Below are 18,124 nucleotides of genomic sequence, written 5' to 3' on the forward strand. Positions count from 1 at the left end.
AGACAGTCTATGTCATTTATAATGGAGATGTGTGCCAGCACCAAGCTTAAGTCTTTACTTTTGGTTCCAACAGAACATTTGTGTCTATCCAACCCAGACATATGTAGCATACATAGCATACACAGCATAGGCACATATGGCGCAGTGGCCAAGTGGTAAGGTGTCGGTCTCGTAAACCGAAGATCATGGGTTCGACCCCCATCTGTGCCTTGCAATAGGATGGGTTCTGTCTTGTTCCTAGACAGTCTATGTCATTTGGAGATGGTCATTTTGGTTCCAACAGAACATTTGTGTCTATCCGACCCAGACATATGTAGCATACGTGGCATAGTAACATGTGGTGCAGTGGCCAAGTGGGAAGGCGTCGGTCTTGTAAACCGAAGATCATGGGTTCGACCCCCATCTGTGCCTTGCGATAGGATGGGTGCTGTCTTGTTCCTAGACAGTCTATGTCATTTGGAGATGGTCATTTTGGTTCCAACAGAACATTTGTGTCTATCCGACCCAGGCATATGTAGCGTACGTGGCATAGTCACATGTGGCGCAGTGGCCAAGTGGTAAGGCGTCGGTCTTGTAAACCGAAGATCATGGGGTCGACCCCCATCTGTGCCTTGCAATAGGATGGGTTCTGTCTTGTTCCTAGACAGTCTATGTCATTTGGAGATGGTCATTTTGGTTCCAACAGAACATTTGTGTCTATCCGACCCAGGCATACGTAGCATACATAGCATAGTCACATGTGGCGCAGTGGCCAAGTGGTAGGGCGTCGGTCTCGTAAACCGAAGATCATGGGTTCGACCCCCATCTGTGCCTTGCGATAGGATGGGTTCTGTCTTGTTCCTAGACAGTCTACGTCATTTTGGATCCAACAGAACATTTGTTTCAATCCGACCCAGGCATACGTAGCATACATAGCATACATAGCATAGTCACATGTGGCGCAGTGGCCAAGTGGTAAGGCGTCGGTCTTGTAAACCGAAGATCATGGGTTCGAGCCCCATCTGTGCCTGGCAATCGGATGGGTTCTGTCTTGTTCCTAGACAGTCTATGTCATTTGGAGATGGTCATTTTTGTTCTAACAGAACATTTGTGTCTATCCAACCCAGGCATATGTAGCATAAATGGCATAGTCACAACTGGCGCAGTGGCCAAGTGGTAAAGCGTCGGTCTTGTAAACCGAAGATCATGGGTTCGACCCCCATCTGTGCCTTGCGATAGGATGGGTGCTGTCTTGTTCCTAGACAGTCTATGTCATTTGGAGATGGTCATTTTGGTTCCAACAGAACATTTGTGTCTATCCGACCCAGGCATACGTAGCATACATAGCATAGTCACATGTGGCGCAGTGGCCAAGTGGTAGGGCGTCGGTCTCGTAAACCGAAGATCATGGGTTCGACCCCCATCTGTGCCTTGCGATAGGATGGGTTCTGTCTTGTTCCTAGACAGTCTACGTCATTTTGGATCCAACAGAACATTTGTTTCAATCCGACCCAGGCATACGTAGCATACATAGCATACATAGCATAGTCACATGTGGCGCAGTGGCCAAGTGGTAAGGCGTCGGTCTTGTAAACCGAAGATCATGGGTTCGACCCCCATCTGTGCCTTGCAATAGGATGGGTTCTGTCTTGTTCCTAGACAGTCTATGTCATTTGGAGATGGTCATTTTGGTTCCAACAGAACATTTGTGTCAATCCGACCCAGGCATACGTAGTGTACGTGGCATAGTCACATGTGGCGCAGTGGCCAAGTGGTAAGGCGTCGGTCTTGTAAACCGTAGATCATGGGTTCGACCCCCATCTGTGCCTTGCGATAGGATGGGTTCTGTCTTGTCCCTAGACAGTCTATGTCATTTGGAGGTGGTCATTTTGGTTCTAACAGAACATTTGTGTCTATCCGACCCAGGCATACGTAGCATACATGGCATCGTCAAATGTGGCGCAGTGGCCAAGTGGTAAGGCGTCGGTCTTGTAAACCGTAGATCATGGGTTCGACCCCCATCTGTGCCTTGCAATCGGATGGGTTCTGTAGCATACATGGCACAGTCACATATGGTGCAGTGGCCAAGTGGTAAGGCGTCGGTCTCGTAAACCGAAGATCATGGGTTCGACCCCCATCTGTGCCTTGCATTAGGATGGGTTCTGTCTTGTTCCTAGACAGTCTATGTCATTTTGGTTCCAACAGAACATTTGTGTCTATCCGACCCAGGCATATGTAGCATACATGGCACAGTCACATATGGCGCAGTGGCCAAGTGGTAAGGCGTCGGTCTCGTAAACCGAAGATCATGGGTTCGACCCCCATCTGTGCCTTGCAATAGGATGGGTTCTGTCTTGTCCCTAGACAGTCTATGTCATTTGGAGGTGGTCATTTTGGTTCTAACAGAACATTTGTGTCTATCCGACCCAGGCATACGTAGCATACATGGCATCGTCAAATGTGGCGCAGTGGCCAAGTGGTAAGGCGTCGGTCTTGTAAACCGTAGATCATGGGTTCGACCCCCATCTGTGCCTTGCAATCGGATGGGTTCTGTAGCATACATGGCACAGTCACATATGGCGCAGTGGCCAAGTGGTAAGGCGTCGGTCTCGTAAACCGAAGATCATGGGTTCGACCCCCATCTGTGCCTTGCATTAGGATGGGTTCTGTCTTGTTCCTAGACAGTCTATGTCATTTTGGTTCCAACAGAACATTTGTGTCTATCCGACCCAGGCATATGTAGCATACATGGCACAGTCACATATGGCGCAGTGGCCAAGTGGTAAGGCGTCGGTCTCGTAAACCGAAGATCATGGGTTCGACCCCCATCTGTGCCTTGCGATAGGATGGGTTCTGTCTTGTTCCTAGACAGTCTATGTCATTTGGAGATGGACATTTTGGTTCCAACAGAACATTTGTGTCTATCCGACCCAGGCATACGTAGCATACATGACATATGGCGCAGTGCCAAGTGGTAAGGCGCCGGTCTTGTAAACCGAAGATCATGGGTTCGACCCCCATCTGTGCCTTGCGGTAGGGTGGATTCTGTCTTGTTCCTAGACAGTCTATGTTATTTGGAGATGGTTAGCATAGGTTAGCATAGCATAGCTGCCTTCCAAGCAGTTGACCCAGGTTCGATTCCCCGGCCATCACAATCCAGTGAGTTTCACTTTGACAGCCATAGTAGAAACCTATTCCGTAAGATAAAATATTAGATATGCAAATGACAATGGTTGGCTCCCAGTGGGATTTGAACTCTTCTAAGCAGGTGGCGACTGTGCAAACGGCGCCAAAACCAGTGTCACCTTGGTCCCCGGAGGAGATGATTAGTCTCCGTAACAGCACTCTGACAGTGCAGCTGTGGCATCAATCACATGGTCCATTCAACTGGGAACTCCTGCTTTTCTTTGCTCTGATAGGGAACATGTTGTGCTGGACTGGTACCGAGGTGGGGGTCGGGGAGGGGGGGCGAATGCACCTGTCCTCCTGGTGTCCCTTCTCTATCGCATCGCCCCTGAAAACTCATCACAGACCAGGCTGGACCGTGAGGCGTGAAGACAAAAGACACATTCAGAGCAGTGGGCTCGGGATGTCTGCGGACACACAACGAGTGCATTCTCTCTCTCGAAAAACAAATGTGTGTGTGCACGGCGGACAGATGGCTGCTTGAGGTTTTGAAGGTCAGACTCGACTTCTTGTAGAGGAAGATAGTCACTACCTCCCTGAGCTGACATCAAAACAAAACAAGCCTAAGGCAACAAAATGGTTATTCCAAGCAATTGTATTGCAACGGTTCTCTTCAGAATTACACATTGACCGCCTTGTTTGAAGGGAAGAAAAAAGGCGTAATGGCACCGCCAAAGGGCAGAAGAGTGCGAAGCTCAAAGCTAAACACTATTGAATTCAAATAAACGCAAGGAAAGTTCAGCCGACAAATTCTTGTGAAGAAAAACTTGCAGGACCGAGACAAGGCACACATATTGATGCATTCATTTGACCTCAGTGTCTCATTGAAAGGACCTTCTTTGGAACTCACATATGTAGAGAGGGCGCAGTGGCCAAGTGGTAAGGCGTCGGTCTTGTAAACCAAAGATCATGGGTTCAACCCCCATTTGTGCCTTGCAATAGGAAAGGATCTGTCTTGTTCCTAGACAGTCTATGTCATTTGGAGATGGTCATTTTGGTTCCAACAGAACATTTGTGTCTATCCGACCCAGGCATACGTAGCGTACATGGCTTAGTTACATATGGCGCAGTGGCCAAGTGGTAAGGTGTCGGTCTCGTAAACCGAAGATCATGGGTTCGACCCCCATCTGTGCCTTGCAATAGGATGGGTTCTGTCTTGTTCCTAGACAGTCTATGTCATTTGGAGATGGTCATTTTGGTTCCAACAGAACCTTTGTGTCTATCCGACCCAGGCATACGTAGCATACATAGCATAGTCACATGTGGCGCAGTGGCCAAGTGGTAAGGTGTCGGTCTTGTAAACCGAAGATCATGGGTTCGACCCCCATCTGTGCCTTGCGATAGGATGGGTTCTGCCTTGTTCCTAGACAGTCTATGTCATTTGGGGGTGGTCATTTTGGTTCCAACAGAACATTTGTGGCTATCCGACCCAGGCATACGTAGCATACATGGCATAGTCACACATGGTGCAGTGGCCAAGTGGTAAGGCGTCGGTCTTGTAAACCGAAGATCATGGGTTCGACCCCCATCTGTGCCTTGCAATAGGATGGGTTCTGTCTTGTTCCTAGACAGTCTATGTCATTTGGGGGTGGTCATTTTGGTTCCAACAGAACATTTGTGTCTATTCGACCCAGGCATACGTAGCGTACGTGGCTTAGTTACATATGGCGCAGTGGCCAAGTGGTAAGGTGTCGGTCTTGTAAACCGAAGATCATGGGTTCAACCCCCATCTGTGCCTTGCAATAAGATGGGTTCTGTCTTGTTCCTAGACAGTCTATGTCATTTGGGGGTGGTCATTTTGGTTCCAACAGAACATTTGTGGCTATCCGACCCAGGCATACGTAGCGACACTTACTCTGGTACATCACCTTGTACTTCGGTATGTGACCAAAAAATTGTAAAAAAAAATAACATTGAAAAATAATAAAATAATTAATAAATAAAATAATTATTATTTAAAATAATTAAATAAAATTTTAAAAAAATTAAATACTTAAACTATATTAGGAAAGCAGGAAGTGAACAAATGAAACAGTTACTGATTGTAAAAGTACCAGATGGAGGGGTAGGATTTAATAAGCTTTGCTTCTTCCTACTCCTTTTGGACATGTGGAACTGGGAACTGATTATGTGATGCATTCAATTGTAATCTGATGCATGTTCAAATGAAATTAAACCATTACCATTACCAATTACGATGTACTAAAAATAGGCGAGACCTTTAATGGCCGTGGTGATACCTGCTTTCATCTGCATCGGTTGATGGTTTTACATTGTAACATGAACTAGATGTCCATGGCTTCAAACCCCATCCCCTATCTGCTGATGGTTGAAATCTGAACTGCCATTTCATTACCATTACGCTCCTTCTGTTTATTTTTAGTACCTTCTGTTATTCCAAATAATGTATAGGACTGTGGCGTTTTCTGTGTGGCACAGTAACTCCAGCCTTGTTTCTCTTCTCTTGTTTACTGTCAGTTTGAATACCGCATGCGCGGCAACCCGTTTAGGCGGCAAAACACACGGGCCTGAATAATATATGAAAGGATGGGAAATCTTCCTTTCATGTGCTGTGTTTTGGTAGCGTTTCAGCTCTTGCTAGCGAATCCTGGCAGTCGTCTGCTATAGATACATTTGTCATTTTTGTCTTTTTCAGATGGACCCCGTCCAGAAGGCGGTGATCAACCACACGTTTGGCGTCCCTCAGCCCCTCAAGAAGAAGCAGATTATCTCCTGCAATATTTGCCACTTGCGCTTTAACTCCACGGTAGGAATTTGTAGTATTTGTACACTTACTCGTATGCATGCATAAACTCCAAATGTTTTTCCTTGGTGATATTTTTTTTTTCTTGGTGGTTGTTTTGGCACGAGGGATGAGACAGCAGGTAGAGGCTCCGTTTATCAGCCTCCAGCAGAAACAATCAGCCTGCTCAGCGGGAAACACACACACACACACACAGTGAGTCACATTTCTCAGGTCGTTTCATGCATATGCACACAAAAAAAAAAAAACAAAGAGGCATCTCAGGTCTTCGTACACTTCACGTCTTCGGAGGAGGACGTAGTTGCAGGAGGAGCTTTACAATGATGCTTTTACATGCAGAATACCATTCAAATGCATATAAATACATATGAGAAAACGTGAAAAATGAATATTTAAACAGGAACATTTTACCGTCACTGAAGACACGATTCTTGATGCGAGTGTCACTACGACACGATGTGACAGCAAGACACCAAATAGTCACCACCTTCCTGTTTTGCCATGAGTTACTTCTTTAATCCAGTAGTGTTTCTCACCTCGGCGGCACGGCGGTCGAGTGGTTAGTGCGCGTACCTCACAGCTAGGAGACCGGGGTTCAATTCCACCCTCAGCCATCTCTGTGTGGAGTTTGCATGCGTGGGTTTTCCCCGGGTACTCCGGTTTCCTCCCACATTCCGGAAACATGCTAGGTTTTTAATAATTGGCGACTCCAAATTGTCCATAGGTATGAATGTGAGTGTGAATGGTTGTTTGTCTATATGTGCTCTGTGATTGGCTGGCGACTGGTCCAGGGTGTACCCCGCCTCTCGCCAGAAGACAGCTGGGATAGGCTCCAGCACCCCCGCGACCCTCATGAGGAAAAAGCGGTAGAAAATGAATGAATGAATGTTTCTCAACTCAATGACCCAAAATGGAGCCCAAGAAAGTTTCAAAAAAACACTCCAGAATTGAAATCTCCAGTGGGAGGGTCCCCACGGCACCGCCACTTAACGCCAATTTCAAACACGAACGCGCCACGGTTTTTTTGATGCAACCTACACACACGCTTGATAAACCTCCAAGATGGCTGTTTGTTTTGCTTCCTGTTTCTCAATGGGTGTTTTTTTATTATTTTTTTTAGCAAGGCATAATTAGGCTGTTATTATTTATAGCCGCACACTCACAAGTGTTCGCCATGAAAAAATGATATTATGCACAACATTTTTGAAGAATTATCGTGCGTTGAGCCTCAGCTGGCTGCGGAGGCGGAGTCGGCGCAGGCAGGATTGGTCACATCACGCCAACGTTTGAAGCTTTTTCACAGCACATTAGTCACAGGATGTTTGGCGCTGGCAGCCATGTTATTTATAGGCCTCTTCACCATGCAAAGTCAACGTGATTACCTCCATAAATTCATGACGCCGCTCGTGAAGCACCGTGATGTAACCTTGGGTCGCCGCTCGTAAACTTCGACTTCACGACAGGAGTCAAAATGGGCTCGAGAGGTTTTGCTTTATCATATTATGAAGTGATGTCGCTCATTAAATGACAAAAAAACTGAATTTGGGTGCATTTTTCACACATTGTTTGCACTCAAAATGTTTTATTCATATTAAGTCATCTGACATGAAATTGGAGTGCAATTACTCGCTTTAAAAAAGCATGTGAATGCATTTTTACAATTTTTTAAAAATGTAAATAAATGATAATACATGTCTGCATATATTATACTATAATTTATTTATTTTATTATATTATTAGAATTATTAATTATTTATTTATTTTGATAATTATTAATTATAGATATATATACGTGTGTATGTATACTGTCGATTATACATGTGTGTGTGTGTGTGGGTGTATGAATATATAATATGAAATTTGATATTTTACATTTTGCAGCCAGTTTTGGAATAACAGTTACTGATAATACCAGTGCTAATAAAATAAATACTAATATTAATATTATGATAATGATAACATAAATGTTAAGAAAAATACAAATAGTCAGATTTAATAATAATAATAATATTAATAATAACACCCCTCCTCTCGCCAGAAGACAGCTGGGATAGGCTCCAGCACCCCCGCGACCCTCGTGAGGAAAAAGCGGTAGAAAATGAATGAATAAATATTATGATAATGATAACATAAATGTAAGGAAAAATACAAATAGTCAGATTTAATAATAATAATAATAATAACACCCCGCCTCTCGCCAGAAGACAGCTGGGATAGGCTCCAGCACCCCCCGCGACCCTCGTGAGGAAAAAGCGGTAGAAAATGAATGAATGAATATTATGATAATGATAACATAAATGTAAGGAAAAATACAAATAGTCAGATTTAATAATAATAATAACACCCCGCCTCTCACCAGAAGACAGCTGGGATAGGCTCCAGCACCCCCGCGACCCTCGTGAGGAGAAAGCAAATGAATGAATGAATGAATAATAATAATAATACAGAAGTATCATTTGAAAAATGATAAGAATAAATAGAGAATTCAGTAAAAAAATAAAAATATAAGATACATTTTTCTATGAAAAAAAATATTGTCTTTTATATCAGATAATATTTTGTGTGTAATATACATACTGGAAGCATGAGACCTAAATTCCATAGTGATCATGTTGCATGTAATTATGTTTTCTATACTTGAGCATCCAGCCAGTTCCATTTCCAGCAGTACAACAGTATGAGGGACTTTTTGACGTGACAGTTATTATTATTATTATTATGACATTTAGTCTTTCCCCATCAACCCATCATCGGGTTGCCACCATCCACATTTGATGTGATCTCGCTATTGATTTCTGCTGATTGTAGTGCGGGGGACTTTGCTCCGAGATTGAGCAGTCAATCAGTGTATTTCTGTGTGTGTGTGTGTGTGTGTGTGTGTGTTGGTGTGCGCCATTAGCATGTGCCTCGCATTTGCAGCGAGAGGGACGCCTCTCACTGTGCGCGTTGATAGGGTAGTTGTGGAGTTGCAAGGCTCGCTCTTGCCGCGTATTTCTCATGCAATTATACCTCTGGCCTCCCGGCGTGCCGGCGCCGTTATCAGGCGGGAACAGACGGGCGGCTCGCGTATTGTGCATTCAGCCGTGCATTTTAACATGGGCTGCACGTCGGGGGCTCCACTTTTTCCACAAGATATTACATCGATTAAAATTCTCCTGTCTCGCTAACCTGTTTTTCTTTTCTCCTCCTCATCTTTCGGGCTTTGCTGCAGAACCAGGCGGAAGCTCACTATAAAGGCCACAAGCACGCACGCAAGCTCAAAGCCATCGAGGCCCAGAAGAACCGGCAACGACGGGCGGGGGAGGCTTCATCCGGCGGGAGGGACAGAGACAGAGACAGAGAGCGGGACAGGACCAAGATGGCCGAAACGGCGATACCTGTCGTCGTGGACTCAAGCATAGAGGAGGGAACAAGTACGTAGAGACATGTCGTCCAATGAGATGTCGGTACACTGTGATGTTGATTCTGGTTGTGGCTAGGTTTGTTTTAATACTTAGCATGCGGCATTGTGACAATGTAGGTGCCTGGGACAGGCACAGTGGACAAGTGGTAAGGCGTTGGTCTCGTAAACTAAAGATCATGGGTTCAATCCCCATCTGTGCCTTCTGCTTAGCTCATGTCTTTCATGTCCCTTGTATAAAACTTAGCATGCGGCATTGTGACAATGTGGGAACCACGGACAGGCGCAGTGGCCAAGTGGTAAGGCGTTGGTCTCGTAAACCGAAGATCATGGGTTCAATCCCCGTCTGTGCCCTCTTCTTAGTTCTTCTTTCATGTCCCTTGTATAAAACTTAGCATGCGGCATTGTGACAATGTAGGAGCCTTGGACAGGCGCAGTGGACAAGTGGTAAGGCGTTGGTCTCGTAAACCGAAGATCATGGGTTCAATCCCCATCTGTGCCTTCTTCTTAGTTCTTCTTTCATGTCCCTTGTATAAAACTTAGCATGCGGCATTGTGACAATGTAGGAGCCTTGGACAGGCGCAGTGGCCAAGTGGTAAGGCGTTGGTCTCGTAAACCGAAGATCATGGGTTCAATCCCCATCTGTGCCTTCTTCTTAGTTCTTCTTTCATGTCCCTTGTCTAAAACTTAGCATGCGGCATTGTGACAATGTAGGAACCTTGTACAGGCGCAGTGGCCAAGTGGTAAGGCGTTGGTCTCGTAAACCGAAGATCATGGGTTCAATCCCCATCTGTGCCTTCTTCTTAGTTCTTCTTTCATGTCCCTTGTATAAAACTTAGCATGCGGCATTGTGACAATGTAGGCACCTCGGACAGGCGCAGTGGCCAAGTGGTAAGGCGTTGGTCTCGTAAACCAAAGATCATGGGTTCAATCCCCATCTGTGCCTTGATAGTTCTTCTTTCATGTACCTTGTAAGGTTCATCTCCTTATACAGGGTCACCCAAAAAAAAAACGGACCCCAACTCTAATATTTTTTTTCTCCGTTCTACAGCATATGTTCTAGAAGTTGTCCATGACGTTCTTACAGACTGAGTTGGTAATGGCTCTCATCTCCTCCCTGATGGCTTTCTTGAGTTCCGCAATGGTTCTGGGTTTCCCTTGCGTAGACTCTGTCCTTAAGATAGCCCCAAAGAAAAAAATCAGGGGGGGGGCTTAGGTCCGGGCTATGGTGTGCCCGCTCAAAATCAGTCTTGGGACTGATCACTCGGCCTATCAATCGAAGTTCTCTTTCAGCCAATCGCGGGACAGGTTTGAGGTGTGAGAACTTGCTGGAACGTTTTGCTGGAACCAGAACTTGCTCATGAGCGACGAGTAGATGGTCTGGAGTTCATTCTTGAAGGTTTTGAGGACCTCCACATACCGCTCCTCGGTGACTGATGAAGATTGGTCCAATAATGCCTCTGGCCGAGATTCCATCACGGAGGAGATGAGAGCCATTCCCAATTCAGTCTGTAAGAACGTCATGGACAGCTTTGTGCTGCTCCTCAAGAAATGCACGAAGCTAAATGGAGGCCATCTAGAACATATGCTGTAGAACGGAGAAAAAAAGGCCAAAGACCCGAGTGTTTTGATGTGATGTTTTGAATATAATAAACTAGTTATGACCAAAGTTGGCGGCACGGCGGTCTAGTGGTTAGCACGCAGACCTCACAGCTAGGAGACCAGGGTTCGATTCCACCCTCGGCCATCTCTGTGTGGAATTTACATGTTCTCCCCGTGCATGCGTGGGTTTTCTCCGGGTACTCCGGTTTCCTCCCACATTCCAAAAACATGCTAGGTTAATTAGCGACTCCAAATTGTCCATAGGTATGAATGTGAGTGTGAATGGTTGTTTGTCTATATGTGCCCTGTGATTGGCTGGTGACCAGTCCAGGGTGTACCCCGCCTCTCGCCCGAAGACAGCTGGGATAGGCTCCAGCACCACCGCGACCCTGAAAATGAATGAATTAATAAAATTAAAATTTCATTTCATTCAGACAAAACACTAAGAAACGGGGCCTAATTAGAGTTGGGGCCCGTTTTTTTGGGTCACCCTGACCTTCCCCTTTCTTTTTATCAGCTGACTAGTTGGGTCTGAATTAATAGCGCCCTCTGCTGCTCCAAAGTGCCCACACGGATCCTCACATGTGGCATTTTGCATGCAAAGAGATTGAGAGGAAGACAGGCATTCATTTTAAACCGCGTTTCTTTCCCATGTTGCACCTCCCTCTGGTTCTGCACACCATGGAATTTTGACACGGTCACAAAAGGAGACGCGAAGGTAAAAGAGAAGCTCTCCTTGAGGAAGGAGAAAATGGACGAAATGCTGCGAGGCCGATAACGCTCTTCTTCTTAAGTTAATATTTCTCGCTCCGGGAGAAGGAAGCGGCGCCACAGACAAATGAAGGCTGAAATAAAAGATGAGATGAAATGAACGGCAGGCAGGGCAGCGCTGGAGAATGAAAGCGTGGAGGAGGAGTCAGCGGAGGGAGAAAGTAGATAAGCCGGGTTTGATGCCCTGAGTCATTTTGCTCTTATAATAAGAAGAATTGTGGAGCAGCAGCCGCCGCAGCAGCCGCCGCCATGCCAGCACCAGCGCCATCGCCATCTTACACCGCCAGCGCCAACCTATAATGAACACCATGGAAGGACTTGCGTCCGCCAAAGCCAAATAGCACACCTGCTCCTCTCAACATCACGCCCGCTTCCCAATAAACGCACGTCATCCGCAGCCTCAAGGTCAGCCTCCTCATCCCCCCCGTCACGTTACCCGATAATGGTGGTGGAGACAGACGAGGCTGCCACGCTTGGCGCGCCTCCTTCAGACCTCGCTGGGCCCGAAGCGCGCGAGAAATACGCCAGACACGAGCGTCGACTCAATCTCGACATAAATCCCATCATTCTCGGTTTAACTACTTTTTCTCCTCGCCATTAAACCCGAAATGTTGGCAAGCTAAAATCTTCTCAGACAGTTTTGCCGTTAAGTATGTCCGTCAGCAGCACGTTAAAGGAAATTAGCTGCTAGCATCTAGAAAAGTCTAAACTACGCTACACTATTATCTTTTTCCATCTGATGTCTTCTTCTAAGATGGCCGATAATCCGCTAGATTTCTTAAAGCTAATTAAAGTTAGCCGTAGCAGTAAAAAAAACAAAGCTTGACACCGAAGGTTCTGCTGCCCCAGACTGCCAAGAACGGACAGGGAGGTCGGTATCGTACAGCCACAGTAATACTACACAGGAAATTAGCAGTAGGGCACCGCCTCAACTGCCCCAAATAGGAAAACAACATGGATTTGTTTGCTGATAAAACCGGAATATATCGCTAGTATTTGTTTGTAGTATCTTTTTTGAAAATAACTAACCTACAGAGGTTGGAATACTCGCTCAATTAAGTTGGCAAAACGGATCCCTCTTGCTACATGGTCTTCTTCATAATGTGTTTAGCAGCCAGTCGTACCAAGTGTGTTTATTTATTTGTATCTCAAATGACTCGTCGCCAATTAAGAGGGGGCATCAAGCCCGACAACGTGTTGGCAGGCGAGTGAGCGAGTAGCAGGAGGCGGGTTCCCCCGGAGACGGCGCGTCCACATGGATGTTGACAAGCATCAATCACTCTGGTCTTTGATGGACTCCGCTGTTGAAGCGGGAAACTGTGTCTGTCCCCGCCCCTAATGATGATTTAGTTCCCCCTCCCCCGACTCACCTCCTGTGTGTACATAATGAACTTGACATTTTTATTCATTTGCTGTTTGCTTTGTGGTTAAAATTCTCGGCGGATCGATCGACACAACAGGTCACGTTGCATGTTGGGGTTTTTTTCGCTTTAAAAACTTGTCCAATTTAATTGAACTGCTCAAGCGCGGATTCATTTTTGTTGTGCGAGAAAAAAAAACGCAAGATCGGCCACGCAAGCATTGATCCAAATATCCATACCCGACTGGCGAGGAGTTGTACTCCTCCTCCGAGGGCCCGCTGGTGCTGCCGATAGTCTGCTCTTTTGCTCTGACAGTTTGCCAATCCGGGTAGATGAGGGTGCAGGCTGAATGGGTCCTGGCATGTGGACAAGTGTGACCGCATCAGGTTTTCCAAAAAAAAACAACAAAAAACGCATTTATTAAAAACAAAAAAATTAAAAAAACTTTGCTTTGGTTCCAATTTTCTACAAGAAAAGCTCTGATAAAACATTACACTCAAATATCTTAATTTTTATTTTTCTACACAAAATAAGATGAAAAATAAATAAATCAAGAATAAAGAAAATCAATCAATCAGTAATAAATAAATAAATATAATAATAATAATAATAAAACGGCAAATAATAAAAACTTATAGTTGGTGGGTAGACAAATAATTTTTTTCTAATTAAAATGAACAAAGCATTATTAGAGACCTGTAGACATGACAAAACACCACTATAGTCACATTTATACTTTTTTTTATTTACAACATATTGCGCAACTGCAGGGTCTTGAGACACATGCTAACTCGCAAACTAGAGAGCTAGCGACCTAAACGGTAGCCTTCAAGTTATTTCCTTTAAACTTAAATAGCCGAAAACTCACCACTTCCACACGGATAGGGAGGATAACTATTAACAGTTATTTAACCTTTAACATGAAATATTAATCAAACGTAATAATTTTTTCTGGGTACATGATACCATACAGCATCCATATCAAACTTGACATTAAACTTTCATATCAAGGCGGGGGGCCTCAAACTAGTGTCCTGCGGGCCACATTTGGCCCACGGGCCGCGTGTTTGAGACCCCTGATTTAAGATGAGGGTTCGTTCATCAAGTTAGTTCCTCGTTGGTGATTCGTGATCTTGGCTTCCTCAGTGAGCTAAATGCTTCATCTGAACCAACTTTAGATGTTCTTTGGTGTCATCGCTTCGGTTTATGACAACATGGCCGCAAAACGGTCTGGTGAAGACTTACAAAAGGTACCAAAGCGACTCCCTCGATCCAGGGAACTCGTTCAAGTTCCAGATTATTATTGCAAAAATCCTGCAATCCATCGTCCTCCCACGTTTAAAAAAACATGCACTTCAGAAAACGGATGGATGGATGGATGGATGGATGGCGTCTTAGGTAATCCCTCACAAAACAGGAAGTAGCCAGCAAACAGATGGACAAACAAAACAGAAGGCGCTTCACATTTATTTTCTTGAACCTATGTTCGATACCGCAATACCTCGCTGTAGATAGAATGCTTCCGGCCTTATTCCGGAGTCTCCTTTTTGTTTCAGTGGGATTTGTCCAAGTTGGAAGCTCTTCTTTTCTTATCTTACAGCTGAAACCTGGCGACTTCTCTGCTGAATTAAGTTCCTTTTGGATTCTTTTTTTTTTTTTTAAAGAGCTTTTCAGTCCCGCCAGCCTCCAAAGTCGTCCTTTGTAAAAGCGCCTGCTTAATCCATCGATCGCTATCATTCCACCCCTCCCCTGGAGGCTTCTTTGGCGCTTGGATCCTCCAGGGGGCCACTCTCATTACAGCGAAGGGACGCAGTAATCTCCTCTATAGGTTGGTGTTGTGCGGCAGCAATGAGAGAGGAAAGACGCTTATCTCCAATGATGAATTTGCTGTGGGACGTTGAAGGGGAAATCAATGGCGGCGGAGGTAGAGCGCCAAATGAAATGGAGGTAGAAGAGCGTGGTCAGGGTTGAAGTGGGTGATTCTCCCATGGGGGACAGCAGGGGTGAAGGGGAGAAGTGTCATGTGACTCCGGTGTCTTTTGTATTGACTCAGAGTGGAGCATCGGAATGAGTTGAGTGCAATGCTACAATTATGGCATTTTTATTATAATAAACATTCATGACGCAGTCACATGACATTCCGACGGGGACGCGCCATCATGCAAATGCTCCGCACTGTGTCTTAACTACAGGTCTTCAGTCCGACCTGGACGCGGCCACCTCGGAAGTGAAAATGGAGCACAGTCCCAGGAGCTCCGTCATGCTCACGCCGGTGTCAGACGTCTCCGCGGCCGAGCTGGTCACTCTCTCCCCTCCTCAGATCTCCGAGACGGCGTCCGACACCAGCGGCCCAGAGGCACCGGATGCCACCGAGACCGTTGTCTCCAGCGCCGAATCGGGCAGCCAGGCGGACGCGGATGCGTCCAGCGCCACCGGGGACGCCCAAGCCGACGAGGACGGCAAGAAGAGCAAAGCGCACCTCCACTGTCCTGTCTGCAAAGTGACGGTCAACTCCACCTCCCAGATGGAAGCGCATAACAGCGGTGAGTACAACGTTATTGTGGTTTTTACAATGACCCCTAAGTCCAATTTCTTGTCGTGTCCGTCAGGCACTAAGCACAAACTGATGCTGGAGGGTCAAAGCGTCCTGCCGCGGCGTCGCGGCAAAATCGCCGCCGCTCGGGCCAGCTGCAAGAGCAAGAGGCTGGGCAGCAAAGGCAGCGTGGGCGTGTCCAGCAAGAACTTTCAGTGCGAAATCTGCGAGATCTTCGTCAACTCTGAGACGCAACTGAGCCAGGTGAGGCCCCTCCCCTTTATCCGTGTTTCCACCCAGCCTTGATGCCTTGGATGCCTCGTGCTTTTCCACAAATATCTTTTATGGCAAGAAACTACATTTGAACCACTTCTATGCTAGGACTACGTTAAAAAGCCATAGCATTTCAGTATGTGGAATCAAACTATGGGATGGATTGAGTAAGGAACTCAAACAATGCACAACGATGAGCCAATTCAAGAAACAACAACAACAATACAAGGATGAAGAGTCTTGAACCAGTCATGATGTGCTATATTTATATCACTATATTGACACTTACTATGGTACCCATTATGTCATTGGATCACCTTGTACTTGTATGTGACAAAACATTTAAAAAAAAATTAAAATAATAAAATAATAAATAAATTAATAAAATAATTATTATATTATTAATTATTATTATTAATATAGTTTAAGTATTTTTTTATTTTATTTAATTTGATTTAATTATTTTAAATAATAATTATTTTATTTAATTAATTTAAAATAATTAAATAAAATAATTATCTAACTGTTACATTTATGTAACTGTTACATTTGTTCACTTCCTGCTTTCCTAATATAGTTTAAGTATTTTTTTATTTTATTTAATTTGATTTAATTATTTTAAATAATAATTATTTTATTTAATTAATTTAAAATAATTAAATAAAATAATTATTATTTAAAATAGTTAAATCAAATTAAATAAAATAAAAAAATATAAAAATTAAAAAAGTATTAAAATAATTAAAATAATTCAAATTCAAATTAAAATAATTAAAATTAAAATAAAAAAATATTTTAAATAATAATTATTTTATTTAATTAATTTAAAATAATTAAATAAAATAATTATTATTTAAAATAATTAAATCAAATTAAATAAAATAAAAAAATACTTAAACTATATTAGGAAAGCAGGAAGTGAACAAATGTAACAGTTACTGATTGTAAAAGTACCAGATGGAGGGGTAGGATTTAATAAGCTTTGCTTCTTCCTACTCCTTTTGGACATGTGGAACTGTGAACTGATTATGTGATGCATTCAATTGTAATCTGATGCATGTTCAAATGAAAATAAAACCATTACCAAATCGAAAAAAAATAGCTACATTACAAACACTTTGGTGCCCGTCGACATGCCTGCATTTTTAATATGTATGGGCTTCTTTGTAGCGTTCCCAATCATCTCGCCATCTTTTGGTGGAAAGGAAATGAAAAGAAGAAAGTGGAAGCAGTCGGGTATGGGTTCTGCAGAGAACGTGGCGTATAATTAGCCGACCCCTGCAGACAGCCATGACATGATGATGATGATGATGATGACGACGACGATGAATGTGAGAAATGTCCGCCAATAGTTTATAAAGCAATTACAAGTCGTAGTGAGCACGCCACATACGGCAGCCATCGAGAAGAGCGCGCATGTGCGTTATCGCACCTCGTCGTTCCGTGTCCTCTGATTTTAATTTAACTCCACGGAAGCAAGTCGGGAATGTCATTTCTTCTCATTAACATTCCGGGAAAATAAGGCCTGTTTGTGGAAAGTCGAGAAAAAAATGGATGTGCTGCATTCCAGCGGATTCTTACATAAGCGCCCAGACGCACACGTCTCTAAGCCTGTTGGCGGTGCAGCCGGAGCGAGAGAAAGTTTTGTCAGGTAGAAAGCGATGCGATGTGATTTGTGTACGTTCCCGTGCCGGCGTCCATTGTTCACACGGCGCATGAAGTTATGCGGAGCAGATGCTGATTCGGCTTTTTTTTTTTTTTTTTTTTTGCTCTCCTCTCCAACTCTCCACAGCACATGAATAGCAGACGGCACAAGGACAGGCTGGCTGGAAAGCCTCCTAAGCCTAAATTTACCCCCCACAGCAAGAGCCAGCCCAGCGCCAGCTTAGCGGTAAGTTGGGGGGGGGGGGGGGGGGATAAAAGGCAGAAAGGTGATTTTACACAGAATACGCTTGCCGATAGCGACAGTTTGACCTCTTTCACACAGGGATGCTGCTTTACGGCCAGACCAAAGCTGACATTTATTCCCTTGTGTCTTTCACACAGAACCCAGTAAAGCCTAGACCAGGGGTGGGCAAACTACGGCCCGGGGGCCACATGCGGCCCGCCAAGTGTTTCAATGTGGCCGGCCTGTTTTTTCCAAAGTATTTCATTTCAACTCAACACATAACCTGGCATCGTGGCTTGGGCCAACTTTTTGATGGTTGAGGTCGCTGCTTTATCAATTTCGTTATTTGATGTGGTCTGTTGTTTAC

At 44.6% G+C, this 18,124-nt stretch overlaps 1 protein-coding gene and 26 non-coding genes across 34 annotated transcripts in view; all 27 read left to right on the plus strand.

The window, feature by feature from the left end:
* znf385c (zinc finger protein 385C) overlaps positions 1–18,124 on the plus strand; it is a 96,988-nt gene that overhangs the window by 73,762 nt on the left and 5,102 nt on the right. For all 8 annotated transcript variants that reach the window (XM_058048132.1, XM_058048131.1, XM_058048137.1 and 5 more), the window contains 5 exons: positions 5,822–5,932; positions 9,141–9,342; positions 15,256–15,606; positions 15,673–15,860; positions 17,662–17,760. In XM_058048132.1, the coding sequence (XP_057904115.1) occupies positions 5,822–5,932; positions 9,141–9,342; positions 15,256–15,606; positions 15,673–15,860; positions 17,662–17,760 (951 nt within the window). The remainder of the gene's footprint in view (positions 1–5,821; positions 5,933–9,140; positions 9,343–15,255; positions 15,607–15,672; positions 15,861–17,661; positions 17,761–18,124) is intronic.
* trnat-cgu (transfer RNA threonine (anticodon CGU)) lies at positions 139–210 on the plus strand. The gene has a single exon. It is a non-coding gene; the product is annotated as a tRNA-Thr (tRNA).
* Positions 340–411, plus strand: trnat-ugu (transfer RNA threonine (anticodon UGU)). The gene has a single exon. It is a non-coding gene; the product is annotated as a tRNA-Thr (tRNA).
* On the plus strand, positions 541–612 carry trnat-ugu (transfer RNA threonine (anticodon UGU)). The gene has a single exon. It is a non-coding gene; the product is annotated as a tRNA-Thr (tRNA).
* On the plus strand, positions 742–813 carry trnat-cgu (transfer RNA threonine (anticodon CGU)). Its single transcript has one exon. It is a non-coding gene; the product is annotated as a tRNA-Thr (tRNA).
* trnat-ugu (transfer RNA threonine (anticodon UGU)) lies at positions 938–1,009 on the plus strand. The gene has a single exon. It is a non-coding gene; the product is annotated as a tRNA-Thr (tRNA).
* On the plus strand, positions 1,139–1,210 carry trnat-ugu (transfer RNA threonine (anticodon UGU)). The gene has a single exon. It is a non-coding gene; the product is annotated as a tRNA-Thr (tRNA).
* Positions 1,340–1,411, plus strand: trnat-cgu (transfer RNA threonine (anticodon CGU)). Its single transcript has one exon. It is a non-coding gene; the product is annotated as a tRNA-Thr (tRNA).
* Positions 1,536–1,607, plus strand: trnat-ugu (transfer RNA threonine (anticodon UGU)). Its single transcript has one exon. It is a non-coding gene; the product is annotated as a tRNA-Thr (tRNA).
* Positions 1,737–1,808, plus strand: trnat-ugu (transfer RNA threonine (anticodon UGU)). The gene has a single exon. It is a non-coding gene; the product is annotated as a tRNA-Thr (tRNA).
* On the plus strand, positions 1,938–2,009 carry trnat-ugu (transfer RNA threonine (anticodon UGU)). Its single transcript has one exon. It is a non-coding gene; the product is annotated as a tRNA-Thr (tRNA).
* On the plus strand, positions 2,054–2,125 carry trnat-cgu (transfer RNA threonine (anticodon CGU)). The gene has a single exon. It is a non-coding gene; the product is annotated as a tRNA-Thr (tRNA).
* trnat-cgu (transfer RNA threonine (anticodon CGU)) lies at positions 2,241–2,312 on the plus strand. Its single transcript has one exon. It is a non-coding gene; the product is annotated as a tRNA-Thr (tRNA).
* trnat-ugu (transfer RNA threonine (anticodon UGU)) lies at positions 2,442–2,513 on the plus strand. The gene has a single exon. It is a non-coding gene; the product is annotated as a tRNA-Thr (tRNA).
* trnat-cgu (transfer RNA threonine (anticodon CGU)) lies at positions 2,558–2,629 on the plus strand. The gene has a single exon. It is a non-coding gene; the product is annotated as a tRNA-Thr (tRNA).
* trnat-cgu (transfer RNA threonine (anticodon CGU)) lies at positions 2,745–2,816 on the plus strand. Its single transcript has one exon. It is a non-coding gene; the product is annotated as a tRNA-Thr (tRNA).
* On the plus strand, positions 4,028–4,099 carry trnat-ugu (transfer RNA threonine (anticodon UGU)). Its single transcript has one exon. It is a non-coding gene; the product is annotated as a tRNA-Thr (tRNA).
* trnat-cgu (transfer RNA threonine (anticodon CGU)) lies at positions 4,229–4,300 on the plus strand. Its single transcript has one exon. It is a non-coding gene; the product is annotated as a tRNA-Thr (tRNA).
* trnat-ugu (transfer RNA threonine (anticodon UGU)) lies at positions 4,430–4,501 on the plus strand. Its single transcript has one exon. It is a non-coding gene; the product is annotated as a tRNA-Thr (tRNA).
* trnat-ugu (transfer RNA threonine (anticodon UGU)) lies at positions 4,631–4,702 on the plus strand. The gene has a single exon. It is a non-coding gene; the product is annotated as a tRNA-Thr (tRNA).
* Positions 4,832–4,903, plus strand: trnat-ugu (transfer RNA threonine (anticodon UGU)). The gene has a single exon. It is a non-coding gene; the product is annotated as a tRNA-Thr (tRNA).
* trnat-cgu (transfer RNA threonine (anticodon CGU)) lies at positions 9,462–9,533 on the plus strand. Its single transcript has one exon. It is a non-coding gene; the product is annotated as a tRNA-Thr (tRNA).
* trnat-cgu (transfer RNA threonine (anticodon CGU)) lies at positions 9,612–9,683 on the plus strand. The gene has a single exon. It is a non-coding gene; the product is annotated as a tRNA-Thr (tRNA).
* trnat-cgu (transfer RNA threonine (anticodon CGU)) lies at positions 9,760–9,831 on the plus strand. The gene has a single exon. It is a non-coding gene; the product is annotated as a tRNA-Thr (tRNA).
* Positions 9,908–9,979, plus strand: trnat-cgu (transfer RNA threonine (anticodon CGU)). Its single transcript has one exon. It is a non-coding gene; the product is annotated as a tRNA-Thr (tRNA).
* On the plus strand, positions 10,056–10,127 carry trnat-cgu (transfer RNA threonine (anticodon CGU)). Its single transcript has one exon. It is a non-coding gene; the product is annotated as a tRNA-Thr (tRNA).
* Positions 10,204–10,275, plus strand: trnat-cgu (transfer RNA threonine (anticodon CGU)). The gene has a single exon. It is a non-coding gene; the product is annotated as a tRNA-Thr (tRNA).

This window comes from Doryrhamphus excisus, chromosome 15 (assembly GCF_030265055.1).
Source record: "Doryrhamphus excisus isolate RoL2022-K1 chromosome 15, RoL_Dexc_1.0, whole genome shotgun sequence".
Lineage (NCBI taxonomy): Eukaryota > Metazoa > Chordata > Actinopteri > Syngnathiformes > Syngnathidae > Doryrhamphus > Doryrhamphus excisus.